Raw genomic sequence first — 11,858 nt, 5'->3', positions numbered from 1 at the left:
TATTCCAGCACAATGTCTATAAAAAAGGCTGCAACACGCTTTTGATCTTGCCAACTACATCTTGAGATCCCTTGCCAACAGTACCACCCGGCAGGAGCACGTCCTCTATTCCCTGCGCGACGCCGTCGTTGCCACCTATATCTTGCTCCACGACAGGCACAGAGTTGACTGCCATGGTTATGCAAGACATGTATCTCATAATAGAAATGGTCAGCTCAGAAGCCTCCTCTCCTCTCTTCAGCGCTGATGACAATTCCATTCCCAATTTTCCCTTGTAGACTTGGTCTTTATCAGCCGAGGTTCGGCGAGTACCGCTGTTGTTCTTGGGCCAGATAAGATTGGTGTAAAACGTGTTCTCCGGGCAAAAGTGCAGCTTCAGCAGGGCCTTCAGATACGGTCTGCCCTCGTCATGCTCGGTGAGGAACTGAAGCGCGTCCGGTCCGAGCGCCGCAAACGCCTGGTCAGACGGCGCGAAAAGCGTCCCGCCTTTGCCTCGCTGCGTCGCGAGCTCCTCGTCGAATCCAGAAGCCTGCATCGCGTGAAGCAGCGTGGAGTAGCTTCCCCTGGCACGCAAGACGTCCCGCAGAGGCGGCGGGGGCAGAATGACTCGGTCGATGCAGTAGATGATGCCGTTGCTCGCGCGGATGCTGGGCTGCGTGAACCGGCCCGCCCTGTCTACGGTCCACCCGTCCTCGGCGAGGCGAATCGGAAACACTTGCGGCCCGTTGCTCGTGTCGGGCTCGTGCGCAGTAGGGATGTTGGTCATGCTGCGCAGGTAGGCCTCGTCGATGAAGTGCTCGCTGATGTGCATGGAGAGCACGCCAGCATCGGCGGCGTCAACGAGGAGGCCGGTGGCCTTTTCCCATGCCGTGTTGACCGGCAGAAAAAGAGTAAATTCGCCATTGGAGCTGTCTCCCAGCAGAGCAACGAGACTGGGGTGCTCTTCCAGAAGCCGGTGGTAGGTCTCGGCCTCGGGCAGTGACGTGATGATGTTGTAGATGGTGTCGCTCTGCTGGGAGCTGTCGCTGGACGCGAGGGGACAGCTGGTTGTGATTCGCTGAAACGCAACTTCCAAGTCGTCGGGGCTGGGCTGCGCCATTTTTTTTATGTTAATATGGCGGGAGATGCGATGTGGTTGCCCGGAGGAGAAAGAGGCTGGCCGGCTGTATAAGTGGCCGAGTGAGCGGGCCAAGGCGGCGCCAGGCTAGTAAGATAGAGAGAGGATGCGGAGCGGTGCAATTTCAACCACGTCACACATGCTGGCCACTTTGTATGAACTGCTCGGTTTCGCCGAGTTTTATATGCTCTGGGCGCTCGCGCCTTGTCCAGCTGTGCTGAGGTGTGCAAGCTGATCTGTAGATCGCCTCACAGTTGTGCCCAACGCCCAAATTTGCCTTTACAACAACTTGTCGCAGCCCATTATTGGCTCGAATATGTGTCTCACTATATTTAAAAGAGGGAAAGGAAAAAAAAAACCCCCTTCGACATTTAATTTGCCCGAGTCACCCAGAAAAGCACAGTTTCGCCCTCGTCTAGCCCTGCCCGCACACCCTGCTCTCCCACAGCCTGCGTTTCACCTGTCCACACATTTGTGACCTCGTACGCACGACTCTCATCCAGGCTCAAGTCCTCCCACGTCACTGACACCGTTTGTCTTCCCGCCATCTTGCTACCAAATCCGCCCTGGCCCTGATCCGGCCCGTAGTTGGCCAGCACCACCACTGCCCGGCCGCTCGCCGGCTCCGGGCCGGCGATCCACGCCTGCAGCTGCTTCGCTTCCTGTCCGCCGCCGGTGCCCGGGTTCCGGGGCTGCACGGGATACGTCGCCGCAAAATCCGCCACGGCCAGCGCGTCCTCATTCGTGAGCAGCTCCAGGCCGAGATCGTCGAGCCTCGTGAGGTCCGAACCCGTGATGAGGTTCGCGCCCGCGGCGATCCAGTGCGTCATGATGGTGCGGCGCTGCGCGTCCGAGACACCAGTGACGCTGTCCGCGTTGCCCGCGTATAAATTGTCCAGGTCCGGGCGCACGCGGAGCTTATTGCCGCCGTCGTTGAAAATATCCAGCGCGGCGACGATCCACTGTCTGTAGTTTTCAATGGCGCGCTGCACCGTCGCCCACCGGACAAAGGTCGACGAGCCGCTGTTGTTGATATCCTGGTCGCTGCGCATGGAGTCGGCATTGGCATTCCAGATACCAAAGTAGGACGGGGAGCGGTCGAGCTTCCAGGAAATGTCGAGGCGCATGGGCCGTCCGCTGCGCAGGATGGCGGTGCGCCAGGCCGGCACGGCAGCGGACTGGTCGGCGGGCAGCTTCTGGCCGTTCTCGGGCGAGCCGGGGGTAATGTAGTCGAGTTTGATGAAGTCGGCGCCCCTGATGGAAGGCGATTAGGTATTTCGACATGGTCGGTGGGCGTAAAGCCCTGCGTAGAAACTTACCAGTCAGCAAACTGCTTCACGACAGAGTCGTGCCAGGTCTGCGCCTCGGGACGGGTATAGTCAAAGACGCATCGCGCCAAGCCTTCGTCCCCGGAGCAGACGTCGCCGATTTTGGTATCGGTGCCCAGGATGGTCTTGTTCAGATCCGCCTGGAACGCACCCGGCACGACGTACAGCCCTAGCTGCAAGCCCTGGGCGTGCAAGTGGTCCGCGAGCTTGGGAATGTCAAACTTGGAGTCGTCGTAAATAATGCGCCCGTACTCGTCGCCGTTGTAGCCGGCGGACCAGCCCGAGTCGAGGCTGCAGTAAGTGTATTTGCCAGCGCCGAGCTTCTTGGATGCCAGAATGTTGCACTGCGCAATGACATGGTCCTGGTCAAAGGTAAATTTGGCGCCGGCATTGTTGGCCTGCAGGCCAAACGAGTTCCAGCCGCGCGCGGGGGTGGTGAAGCCGCCCGAGGTCTCGCTGTATGAAATGACCTTGAGGTTGGCGGCTGAGGCAGCTGTTGCTGCAAAGGCCAGTACGAGGCGTTGCGCATGCATTGCTATAAAGGAAAGCAAGTAGAGCCGAATAATCTGGATGCAATATTACAGATCCTTTTCCGAGTGATTCGCCTTACTTATACATTTTGGCGATGTCTTGCTATCCCTCGTAAAACGTCATCTTGTCCACGTCGCATGGCCATTCTTTTAAGGTGATCCTCAGGCTCCATTTCAAGCACTTACGTTCTCGGCTTCGAATATTCCCAGCAATGAGAGCAAAGCAAAGGTATGCACGCCCACGATGCACTACGACGGTGGCTGAGGCAGAGCAATACTAGCTTGCATTCGCACACTAGGTAACTCCGACTCGCTTCTCAGTGAAGAAGGACAAGCCGATGAGGAACAAGACAACAGAAACATGCAGGGGACGATTAAAAAATAGTTAAATCAGGGCAAATTATTAATACAGTAAACATATCATGGAGCCTCGTTATTCTTTCTTTAGATTTTGGCAGTGCGTAGGCGTGAAGGCACAAAAGCAAGTACACAATGCGCCGACGACGAGATAAAAGATTCCATGGATAATTCTCAGATTGTCGCGTACTATGATCTACATTATATCCGTCGCATTAGCTATGCAGCCCCCGAATGAATCTCCATTTGGACTTTTGGCGGACTCGGCCGAGCCTTTCTCCCGACGGTTGCAAGTCCAGGGTACGGCCGCACGGGGCACGTCATCGGTTACCCCACACGATGTCGACAACGGCACTTGCCACTTCGTTTTCTCTTCTTCAAACAAAAAGTTGGAAATACTCTCAATTTATTTTAGAGCAAATGAAAGACAGAAGTATCTTATGCCATTTTGTTGCTAAAAGCCAGAGGGCTGACGATGGTCGTGGCGTCAATAAACCCTGACTTATAAGCTCCGTCGCGCTGCGGCCGCAAGCGGAGGGGCATGGCCGTCATTGGTGTAACGCCATTCGTCGACTGGGCGGCCTTTGTTGGTTCGACGTTCACAACGACACAACTGCTTCCAGGCTCTCTCATCTATTTACACATCCAAGCATAACATCCAAGCCCGATTCTCATCAGCGCCATTTTCAGCATATATACACTCGTCAGAAAAATGCCTGTAAAAGCTGTTTTCTTCGACTTCATGGGCACATGCCTCGACTGGCACGGCAGCATCTCCCAGGCCCTGCCCACCACCTTCCCACGCACCTCGGCCTCCTCCTTGGCCCTGCAGTGGCGCCGCGCCTACTTCCTCTCCAACCAGGCGCGCCTCGCCGCCGGCTCCGCCCCCGAGGACATTGACCTCACCCTCGCGCGCACGCTCGCCGCGCTCGTCGAGCGCGAGTTCCCCGCCCACGCCGCGCTGTTCGCCGACCCCGCCGTCCGCGCGCGCCTCATCCGCTCGTGGCACACGCAGCGCGCGTGGCCCGACGTCGCCGCCGCGCTGGCGCGCCTCGCCGCCCAGGACGAGCCGAGGCCGGAGCTGTTTGTGCACGGCAACGGCACGACGCGCCTGCAGCTGGACCTGGTGCGCGCGAGCGGCCTCGGCGCGCACTTTGCCATGCTCTTCTCGAGCGAGCTGCTCGGCGTGTACAAGCCGGACCGGAGGGCGTACGACAAGGCGCTGGAGCTGGTGCGGGTGAGGCCCGAGGAGGTGGTCATGGTGGCTGCGCATGCGTTTGATCTGAGGGGCGCCAAGGCGGTCGGGATGAAGACGGTGTATATACGGCGCTGGACGGACGATATTGACGAGGACATGGAGAATGTGTCGAGCGAGGTGGATGTCTTTCTCGAGAACATGGACACTCTGCCCGAGATCATTGCTAAATTTCAATAATTCTTTTCCTACTTTCTAGAATAAGAAATAAGATAATATATATATAATTCAACCACAACTAGTTTGTAGTTTTTTTGTTCAACAACCCGCCTGCGCCTCGCTTCAACTCAGTCATACATCATTACCACTCATACAGGACCATCGCTCTAAATCTTGTGCTTGGTCTCCTCCCCCTCCGGCAGCAGCACCGCGCGGAAGTGCACCTGGCCCTTTTCCAGGCGGTCCATGGCCTCCTTGGCGCCCTTTTCGTTGAGCGGAAACGTCTCGAGGACTGGTTTGACGCCGTGGCGCGCGGCAAACGCCAGCATCTCCTTGTGCACGGCGCGCGTCGCCACGAGCGCACTCTGGATCGTGACGCCGCGCGTCAGCACCGGCCCGTACGGCACCACCAGGTCGCCGCCGCCGACGCTCAGAGGCATGATGACGGAGCGCATCGCCATCATCGGCATGATGACCTCCCAGTCCGGCAGGGACGACGTCGTCACCAGCAGGCGGTTGAGCTCCCACACATCCTCGTCTTTGCTCTTCTCGCCCTTTTTCAGGTTGCTCGTCGCGATGAAGCGGTGGCCGCCGAGGCGCGTCGCCTCGTCCTTCTTGCGGTCTGAGCTGGAGAGCACCACGACGCGGCAGCCCATCTTGTTGGCAAACTGAATCGCCAGGTGGCCGAGGCCGCCGACGCCAATGATGCCGACGGTATCGGTCGGCTTGACGCCCTGCAGCGCGGTGAAGACGGTGGCGCCGCCGCACTGCAGCGGCGCGGCGTCGGCGCTGCTCAGGCCCTCAGGGAGCGGGAACAGAAAGGGCTCGCGCCAGACGGCCTGCGCCGCGAAGCTGCCCTGGTCGGGCGAGGCCGAGCCGTACATCTGGCGCTGGGAGCAGTACGTCTCGTTACCCGTAAGGCACTGCTTGCAGAGCCCGCAGCAGCCCGTCTGGTAGCCCCAGCCGACGCGCTGGCCGACCTGCAGATGGCGGACCTCGGGGCCGACGGCCTGCACCTCGCCGACGCCTTCATGGCCGAGGACCATGTCCTTCTTACGCTGTCGAGGTTGTTAGAAAATGAAGTCCCCGTCAATCAAAACCATGAAGCGGGTTGAAAACGTACGTAGTGAAGATCTGGGGGTACAACGTGTTAGTGACTGTAATTTCGAGCATTGGCCTCGGGGAAACAGGGAAAACGTACCGGTGCCGCAAACGCCCGAGGCAAGGACCTTGAGGAGGACCTGGTCGCTGACGAGCTCGTCGGGCTTGGATGTGGTGCTCTTGACGGGCGTGCCATCGGCAGCGCCCTTGTAGACGGTAAACGAAGGCATGGTGTGAATCGGTGTTTTGTGTGGTAACTCAAATTCGTCCTTTTACTCTGACAACTATAATAACGGTGGCGGTGAAAGGTCTGGTCGAGCAATTGAAGAATGGGATGAAAATAGATCGACTTTAGGGTCGGGGGAGAAGCCTGTACTTAAACCCACATGGAATTGCCCAGTTCAACTGCCAATAAACGAAGCGGAGATCGATGACGGGCCGGTGACAAGATGGAAAAGTCAAAACGCCGACAAAATTTCGGTGTCTTGATACCCGGGCTCGCCGGAGCTCGGGTGCGGGCGCGCCACTTTGCTTCCCTCGTTAGTTTAGCGTTGCGGACGTTCCTCTCCATTTTCAGATTCTGCGCAACCGGGATTGTAAGCATCTTAATTAGTAAAGCTGCTCTGTGGCTAGATTCGAAGCTAGTGGAAAGCCAAACCGCCCGTTTTAGAAATTCTACCGCCACCAGATGAGAAGAGCAGGCAAGACAGCTTCGAAAACCGGAACCCACATGGCCCAAGCTTCCCCAGTGTGGATTTGTCTGAGAGCTTTTTTCCTTTCCGGAAATTCGGAGAGTAGCTTACAAATGAGCATGACGTATCTGCCAATTTGGCTGATAACGGTTTTTTCGATAGTTTGAAACAATGGACCGCCTGTTTTCTTTTCATGATTGGCCGCTCTTGGGACTGCCGCGGCATTGATGGGGCCTTGGCGATTTGGAATTGCCCGATCAAGACGATCAGCAGCGGCGATAAGAGACCTGCACAATTTCAGCGTCCAATCGCCGAAGCGTCATGGCATGTGAATAAATCCCCATTCTTCCAAAATCGACAGATCGAGTCGCATGTATTCTGACTAATTTCTGTTGCCGTCGTTGGTGTCATAACTCTAATGGTCGGTTCCCTGCATCACCCAACATAAGCAAGCACCGCCGTCATGTACAGAGAAAAGAGCCTATAGTTTATGAACTCAACGTGCCACGTTATATCATCATTTTGGGCGCCAGTCACCTATATACAACTCCAAGTCTTGAGCAACCTCCAGGTTGTCTCCTTCGAACCGAGAAAATACACAAAAATCCAATATGTGAGCCAGATATGTGCACAAACTAACAAAAAGATGACAAGAGCAGAGAGATAAAATAAAAAAAGGAATTTCGCTTATGCAATATAGACCGTGGATGCATTACGGCATCATGTCCGGTCCTGTCTTATACAAACGACAGCTTGGCCAGCACGCAGTACTCGACATAGTCCTGCCCCTCAATTGTGATAATTTTGCCCGGTGAGACGAGCTTGCCCTTGAAGGAACCGTTTGATCTGCGCACATAGGTGACGCCGTTTACCACCGTCGTCCTCGGGCCATCTTCATCGTCCTCGTCACCTGTCGGCGGGCTGGCGACGACAATGGTCCTGCCATCGGCGGACATGCTCTTCCTGTGAGCCGTCGTCGGTAAGGCCTTGCGCGGCGCCGGTGCGGAGCCGTAAGGGTGTTGTGGAAGAGGCTGACGCGCAGGTTTGGGCGCAATGGACTGAATCGGGGGCAAGCGCTCCTTGTCGTCGAGATCCATGCCCTCGGCGGCCAGCGTGGCGTGCAGAGGCGGCAGGCGCTCTTGTTCGTCGAGACCGTTGACGGCACGGAAAGCTTTGAGCGGCGGCAGACGATCCGTGTCCTCGTCTACCTTGACATTGGCGGCGCGAAAGGACGATGAGGTGGGACGATCATTGGGCAGGCGATGGCCACGGGCTCGGGGTGACGAAGCTTTGTATGGGTCCCTGTCGGTGGCATTGAGTTCGTCGGCGAGAGGCGAGGCAGATCGTCTCTTTCTGGAGCTGGTGGATGAGGTGCGGTGGTGTGAGGGTGGCTTCTGAACAGGGTGGGAGAGGTCCAGGTGCGAGGGTGGTGAGGCGGGCTTGATGCCATTGGCCTTTTCGTGCATAGCCTTGGCTTGGGCGCTGGCCGTGCCAATTTTGCGAATGGCGCGCTGACGGTCGGCGCACTTTTCACGCTCCCAGCGGAGATTGCGCGGCCGTTGGCCTTCGCCGGTGGTTGAGACACGTTCGGCGTACTCGACGGCCTTTTTCACGTTGGCCTCGATGTCGGCGGGGTCTTCGCCGTTGGTAATTTGCCTACCCCGCTCGCGGCAGTACTCTTTCATGCCCAGGCGGTTCAGGTCGTGAAGATGAGGGAGAAGGACAATCTCTTCGTGAATGAGCCATGTTTCTGAGGGAGGTGGGTAGTTGCCGCGGATATTCTTGCCGTCGCGTGTCTCAGAGACGAGCTTGAAGCGTAGCTTGCCGTCCCTGCTGAGGATGCCGTAGACGGCGTGTTGGTCTGGCTCGGGCTCAGACGAGTAGAGCCAATAGCCGACCAAGATGCGTGTTGGGTAGCGAGCAGCAAAATCGGACGAGCCACCGACCTTTGAATAGCTGTGCATATTTACAGATGAAAAGGGAAGAACAGGTCGCGACACGGCGTGCATGGGTAGTTGGTGGTTTTTAGTCTGGATATCAAGACCGTTCGTTTCCCCTCTTTGGCTGGCAGTGGTGCGTGTGGATGGTGGGCGTTTGCTAGGGTGTGCGAGTGCTATAAAGAGCAGCCTTTAGATGCAATCGTCATGGCCTCGCGATGCAATTGAGAAACGCAAGGGAAATAATGTGAGAGCCCAAGCAAGGAGAAGACGTGTGAATAGAATGTGATGTATGAGGAGGGAGAAAGAGTGACGGTGGTGGTGATGGCCTCGTGGGAGGAGAAGAAAGGTGTGGTGGTGGGCAGCTGGTGCTTTTGGCCGGCCGTGTTGCACGTTGCACCTTTTGGTGGGAAAGAGCCCGGAAGGGAGCAAAGGAGGGGGGCAGCCGACAGAAAAAGGTCGCCAAGAGGAGCAAATGAGGGCGTAGAGGGGGCAGGTTAGCGAGTTTAGTGGACGACGGCGCTGTGAACTGCCAACCACGGCGTTACAAGACCGGTGATCAGGGTAGGTATTGCGGGGGTGTTTCTTCAGTGGATAGCGCCTGTATTTCAACGGTGGGGGCGGCTTGACGGCAAACCAAGAGACGGACGGCATGCAGGTGGACGGCTTGGGCAATGGATGTGTAAAGTAATATAAACTGAAGTAATATAGTTGCTCATGGACAATAAATAGCAGACCCAAGCCGTGGTCTCGTCACAAGTATCAGTACAAATGCCAACGACTTATGGGGATAGCTGAAGACAACCCTAGCCAATGCAATGCACCAATGCAAGCCGTCGCGCAAAGACATGCTCCTCTGTGGCATCGGCACCCTGGTCGGCCAATAAGCCAATAGGTTTGGCCACTGGTTGCAGCCTCTACCAGCAGCGCCGGTTCTCCGCTCGCCGGCAGAAGGAGGGCTAGTTGGTGCGGTGGCTTGATGGTTCCATGTACTTTGTCCTCTTTGAATGTAACTCTGTGGCGGCATAGGTAAAGACGGGCATGGATGGACCTTGGCAGCATGACTGCAGCGATGCTGTCACTGTTGACAATGCTGCGGACCAGCTGGAATTGGAACCTTGTCTGGAATAGCGCGGAAGTTGGCAGTGCTTTTCCTCTTTACCTTGCCGATACCTACTTGACATCACCAAACAGTCAGTTCTGGATTCCGACTTCTGGCCAGGTGTCCGTGTCTTAAATCTACCTAGATGCGGCACAATACCCCGCGACCTTGCAGCTCAATGCCGGCAGCCCCCAGTTTTACAAAACAAGATGAAAAAACTACCTGGGTAGATAGCAAACCAGAGAAACAAAAATTAATCCCTCCAGCTAATAAAACCTGCAGCAGGTTGCAGCACGCTAAAGCAGCCCTCGGTGACAGACCAGCGGCACCGGAGCGAGTCTGGGCCTGCTGGTCTGGCTTTTGGCACTAAAAACCCTGTGTGACAGGACAGGTGTTGGCCAAGTGGGGGGATGTTGGGGTGCGTTGGTGGTTGGGTGGCCGCCGCCAGCAGCTGGGCGGAGAGCGGCCAGCCTGACGCTGCAGAAGCCTGCTGCAGACTGCAGACGGGACCAAGAGACAGACCAGCACCAGGTGCCACCGGACTATCAGCAAATATAATAACAGAAAGACGATGATGATAAATGCTACTGCTACCTTCAAGTACGTATGACATCGTAGTGGCAGCAGCATTGTTGATTACCAACTTACCTTGGGCATTTTCAATTGCTGGTGCTGTCATTAACGCACTTGCAAACGCAAACGCCTCCCACGCCCAGCATCACTTTTCTCCTCCATCCGCCCTCGCCCTCTCCGAGGCGTTGCAACCTCGCAGGCTTGCAGCTTGCAGCGTGCCAACACAAAAACATGCAGACATGGCTGCATACAAGAGCCGACTCTGATCCCAGTATCCATCGATAATCGCGCCACCTGGCACGCCCTGGCCCCCTCCCCGGTCTCCATTCGACCCCCCCAAGGAATCCTCCTTATTAGCCGGCCACCACGGATGCCCGCTCCGGACAAGAAAACGGTCAAATGCGGAACAAGAAGCAAACCGAAACGAGGACCAGCAGCTAAGTAGCAGCTGGCAACCAGAAGAAGCCAGTGACCTGCCTCGTCTTGCCCACTGTGGCAGCGTTTCCTCGCCATCTTGTCCATTGGCTACTGAGTAACTAGGTATTCGACATGGTGGGCGCCTCACACATCCGACAGCCACCATCACCACCACAACCACAACGACCAGGGCTCACGACACCACCCACACCAAATTCTCCGGCCGCAAACACAATTTACAAATCCACGAGATGGGAACAGATCTGCCTACTGCCGGCATAAAGACACAAGACGGCGTGACCAACCATCTCCAGTAAGCTCTGCATACAGACGACCAAAAGGAGCTCCAGTCCAGCTACCTATCACGTAGTACGCGTTTGCAAGCCTGCATCACGGGTACTTTCTTTCGGCCTCTCGAGTCAAAACGTAAGGCGCACCGCTTTTACTGCTTCCGACTTTCTCAGTCTGTCCGTCTGCTGTAAATCGCTGACTGCAATCTAGACTGCGTGTGGCAGCATCTTCGTCGCGCACCAATCATGAATTTCCGGCGATGACAATCAATGCAAACAACCAGCACCCGCACCAGCACCACCAGCAACCTGACAACCTGACAACCTGGCCTGACTTGAGCTGCCGCACCAGACCATATTTCACGGACCCCTCCCCTCCTTTACTGCAGCTCGCATGTCGCAAGGTACCACTGACTGCCGGCGCCTTGTCCACCCATCCCGTGGTTGTGGTGTGGAGAGAGAGACATGTCGAGCCAGTTCCAGCCCAGCCCACCTTCCGCCGGCCGGGCTTGGGCTTGCATGGTGGAAGTCCTGTGACTGACTATTGGCCGCTTTGCTACGGATCTCGACGGCGTTTCTGCTCGGCCTCTTACCTGTCCCTTTCTTATGACCCTGCGTGCCTGCTTACAAAAGGAACACGGTCGCGGCGCCTCTTGCACAAGACACGGCTATGCACGGCCAAGGGACCAGGCGTGCCAGGCAGGATGCTTGTCTGTCTTGCCGCAACACCCTCTTCCGCCCACTGCACCCTGGTACATATGTGCCCCAGCAATCCAATATCCAGCAGCAGTATTTAGCCCCCGGAGTGGAGGGGCGGAGGGGCCGGGCCTCCAACGGCGCAGAAGAACTACTGGTACTTCTGCTGACTTGCCCGTCTGCAGTTGGCAAGATGCTGTTGGTGAGGCCGATACCAAGACATACCTGCAGCCTCGATGCACGCAAGAGGGCCGCGAGAGCCACCACGGACCTTCTAGCCTTTCTCATGCAAGCGCCGGCACTC

The 11,858-nt window shown here is 56.7% G+C and overlaps 6 protein-coding genes across 7 annotated transcripts; 2 read left to right on the top strand and 4 right to left on the bottom strand.

The window, feature by feature from the left end:
- Positions 1–16: 16 nt before the first annotated feature.
- LMH87_002163 (uncharacterized protein) lies at positions 17–1,099 on the bottom strand (the record flags this gene model as incomplete). 2 transcript variants are annotated; one of them, XM_056193570.1, is made up of 1 exon in its annotated part: positions 17–1,099. In XM_056193570.1, the coding sequence occupies one exon, from the start codon at positions 1,097–1,099 to the stop codon at positions 17–19; it is 1,083 nt and encodes a 360-aa protein (XP_056050594.1). The 2 variants fall into 2 exon arrangements, with proteins under 2 accessions (XP_056050594.1, XP_056050595.1); XM_056193571.1 differs by having other exon boundaries at positions 17–766.
- Positions 1,100–1,488: 389 nt separating this feature from the next.
- On the bottom strand, positions 1,489–2,978 carry LMH87_002162 (uncharacterized protein; the record flags this gene model as incomplete). The annotated part of the gene is made up of 2 exons (XM_056193568.1): positions 1,489–2,371; positions 2,437–2,978. The coding sequence occupies 2 exons, from the start codon at positions 2,976–2,978 to the stop codon at positions 1,489–1,491; spliced, it is 1,425 nt and encodes a 474-aa protein (XP_056050593.1).
- A 1,066-nt stretch (positions 2,979–4,044) lies between these two features.
- Positions 4,045–4,767, top strand: LMH87_002161 (uncharacterized protein; the record flags this gene model as incomplete). The annotated part of the gene is made up of 1 exon (XM_056193567.1): positions 4,045–4,767. The coding sequence occupies one exon, from the start codon at positions 4,045–4,047 to the stop codon at positions 4,765–4,767; it is 723 nt and encodes a 240-aa protein (XP_056050592.1).
- Positions 4,768–4,913: 146 nt separating this feature from the next.
- On the bottom strand, positions 4,914–6,077 carry LMH87_002160 (uncharacterized protein; the record flags this gene model as incomplete). The annotated part of the gene is made up of 3 exons (XM_056193566.1): positions 4,914–5,804; positions 5,870–5,880; positions 5,948–6,077. 3 exons carry the CDS (start codon positions 6,075–6,077, stop codon positions 4,914–4,916), a joined length of 1,032 nt encoding a protein of 343 aa, XP_056050591.1.
- A 1,199-nt stretch (positions 6,078–7,276) lies between these two features.
- Positions 7,277–8,503, bottom strand: LMH87_002159 (uncharacterized protein; the record flags this gene model as incomplete). The annotated part of the gene is made up of 1 exon (XM_056193565.1): positions 7,277–8,503. One exon carries the CDS (start codon positions 8,501–8,503, stop codon positions 7,277–7,279), a length of 1,227 nt encoding a protein of 408 aa, XP_056050590.1.
- A 791-nt stretch (positions 8,504–9,294) lies between these two features.
- Positions 9,295–9,948, top strand: LMH87_002158 (uncharacterized protein; the record flags this gene model as incomplete). The annotated part of the gene is made up of 4 exons (XM_056193564.1): positions 9,295–9,351; positions 9,608–9,669; positions 9,724–9,804; positions 9,861–9,948. The coding sequence occupies 4 exons, from the start codon at positions 9,295–9,297 to the stop codon at positions 9,946–9,948; spliced, it is 288 nt and encodes a 95-aa protein (XP_056050589.1).
- Positions 9,949–11,858: the final 1,910 nt, after the last annotated feature.

This window comes from Akanthomyces muscarius, chromosome 3 (assembly GCF_028009165.1).
Source record: "Akanthomyces muscarius strain Ve6 chromosome 3, whole genome shotgun sequence".
Lineage (NCBI taxonomy): Eukaryota > Fungi > Ascomycota > Sordariomycetes > Hypocreales > Cordycipitaceae > Akanthomyces > Akanthomyces muscarius.
Note: the sequence above shows the minus strand (reverse complement) of the source record. Positions and strands in the feature narration are given on the sequence as shown.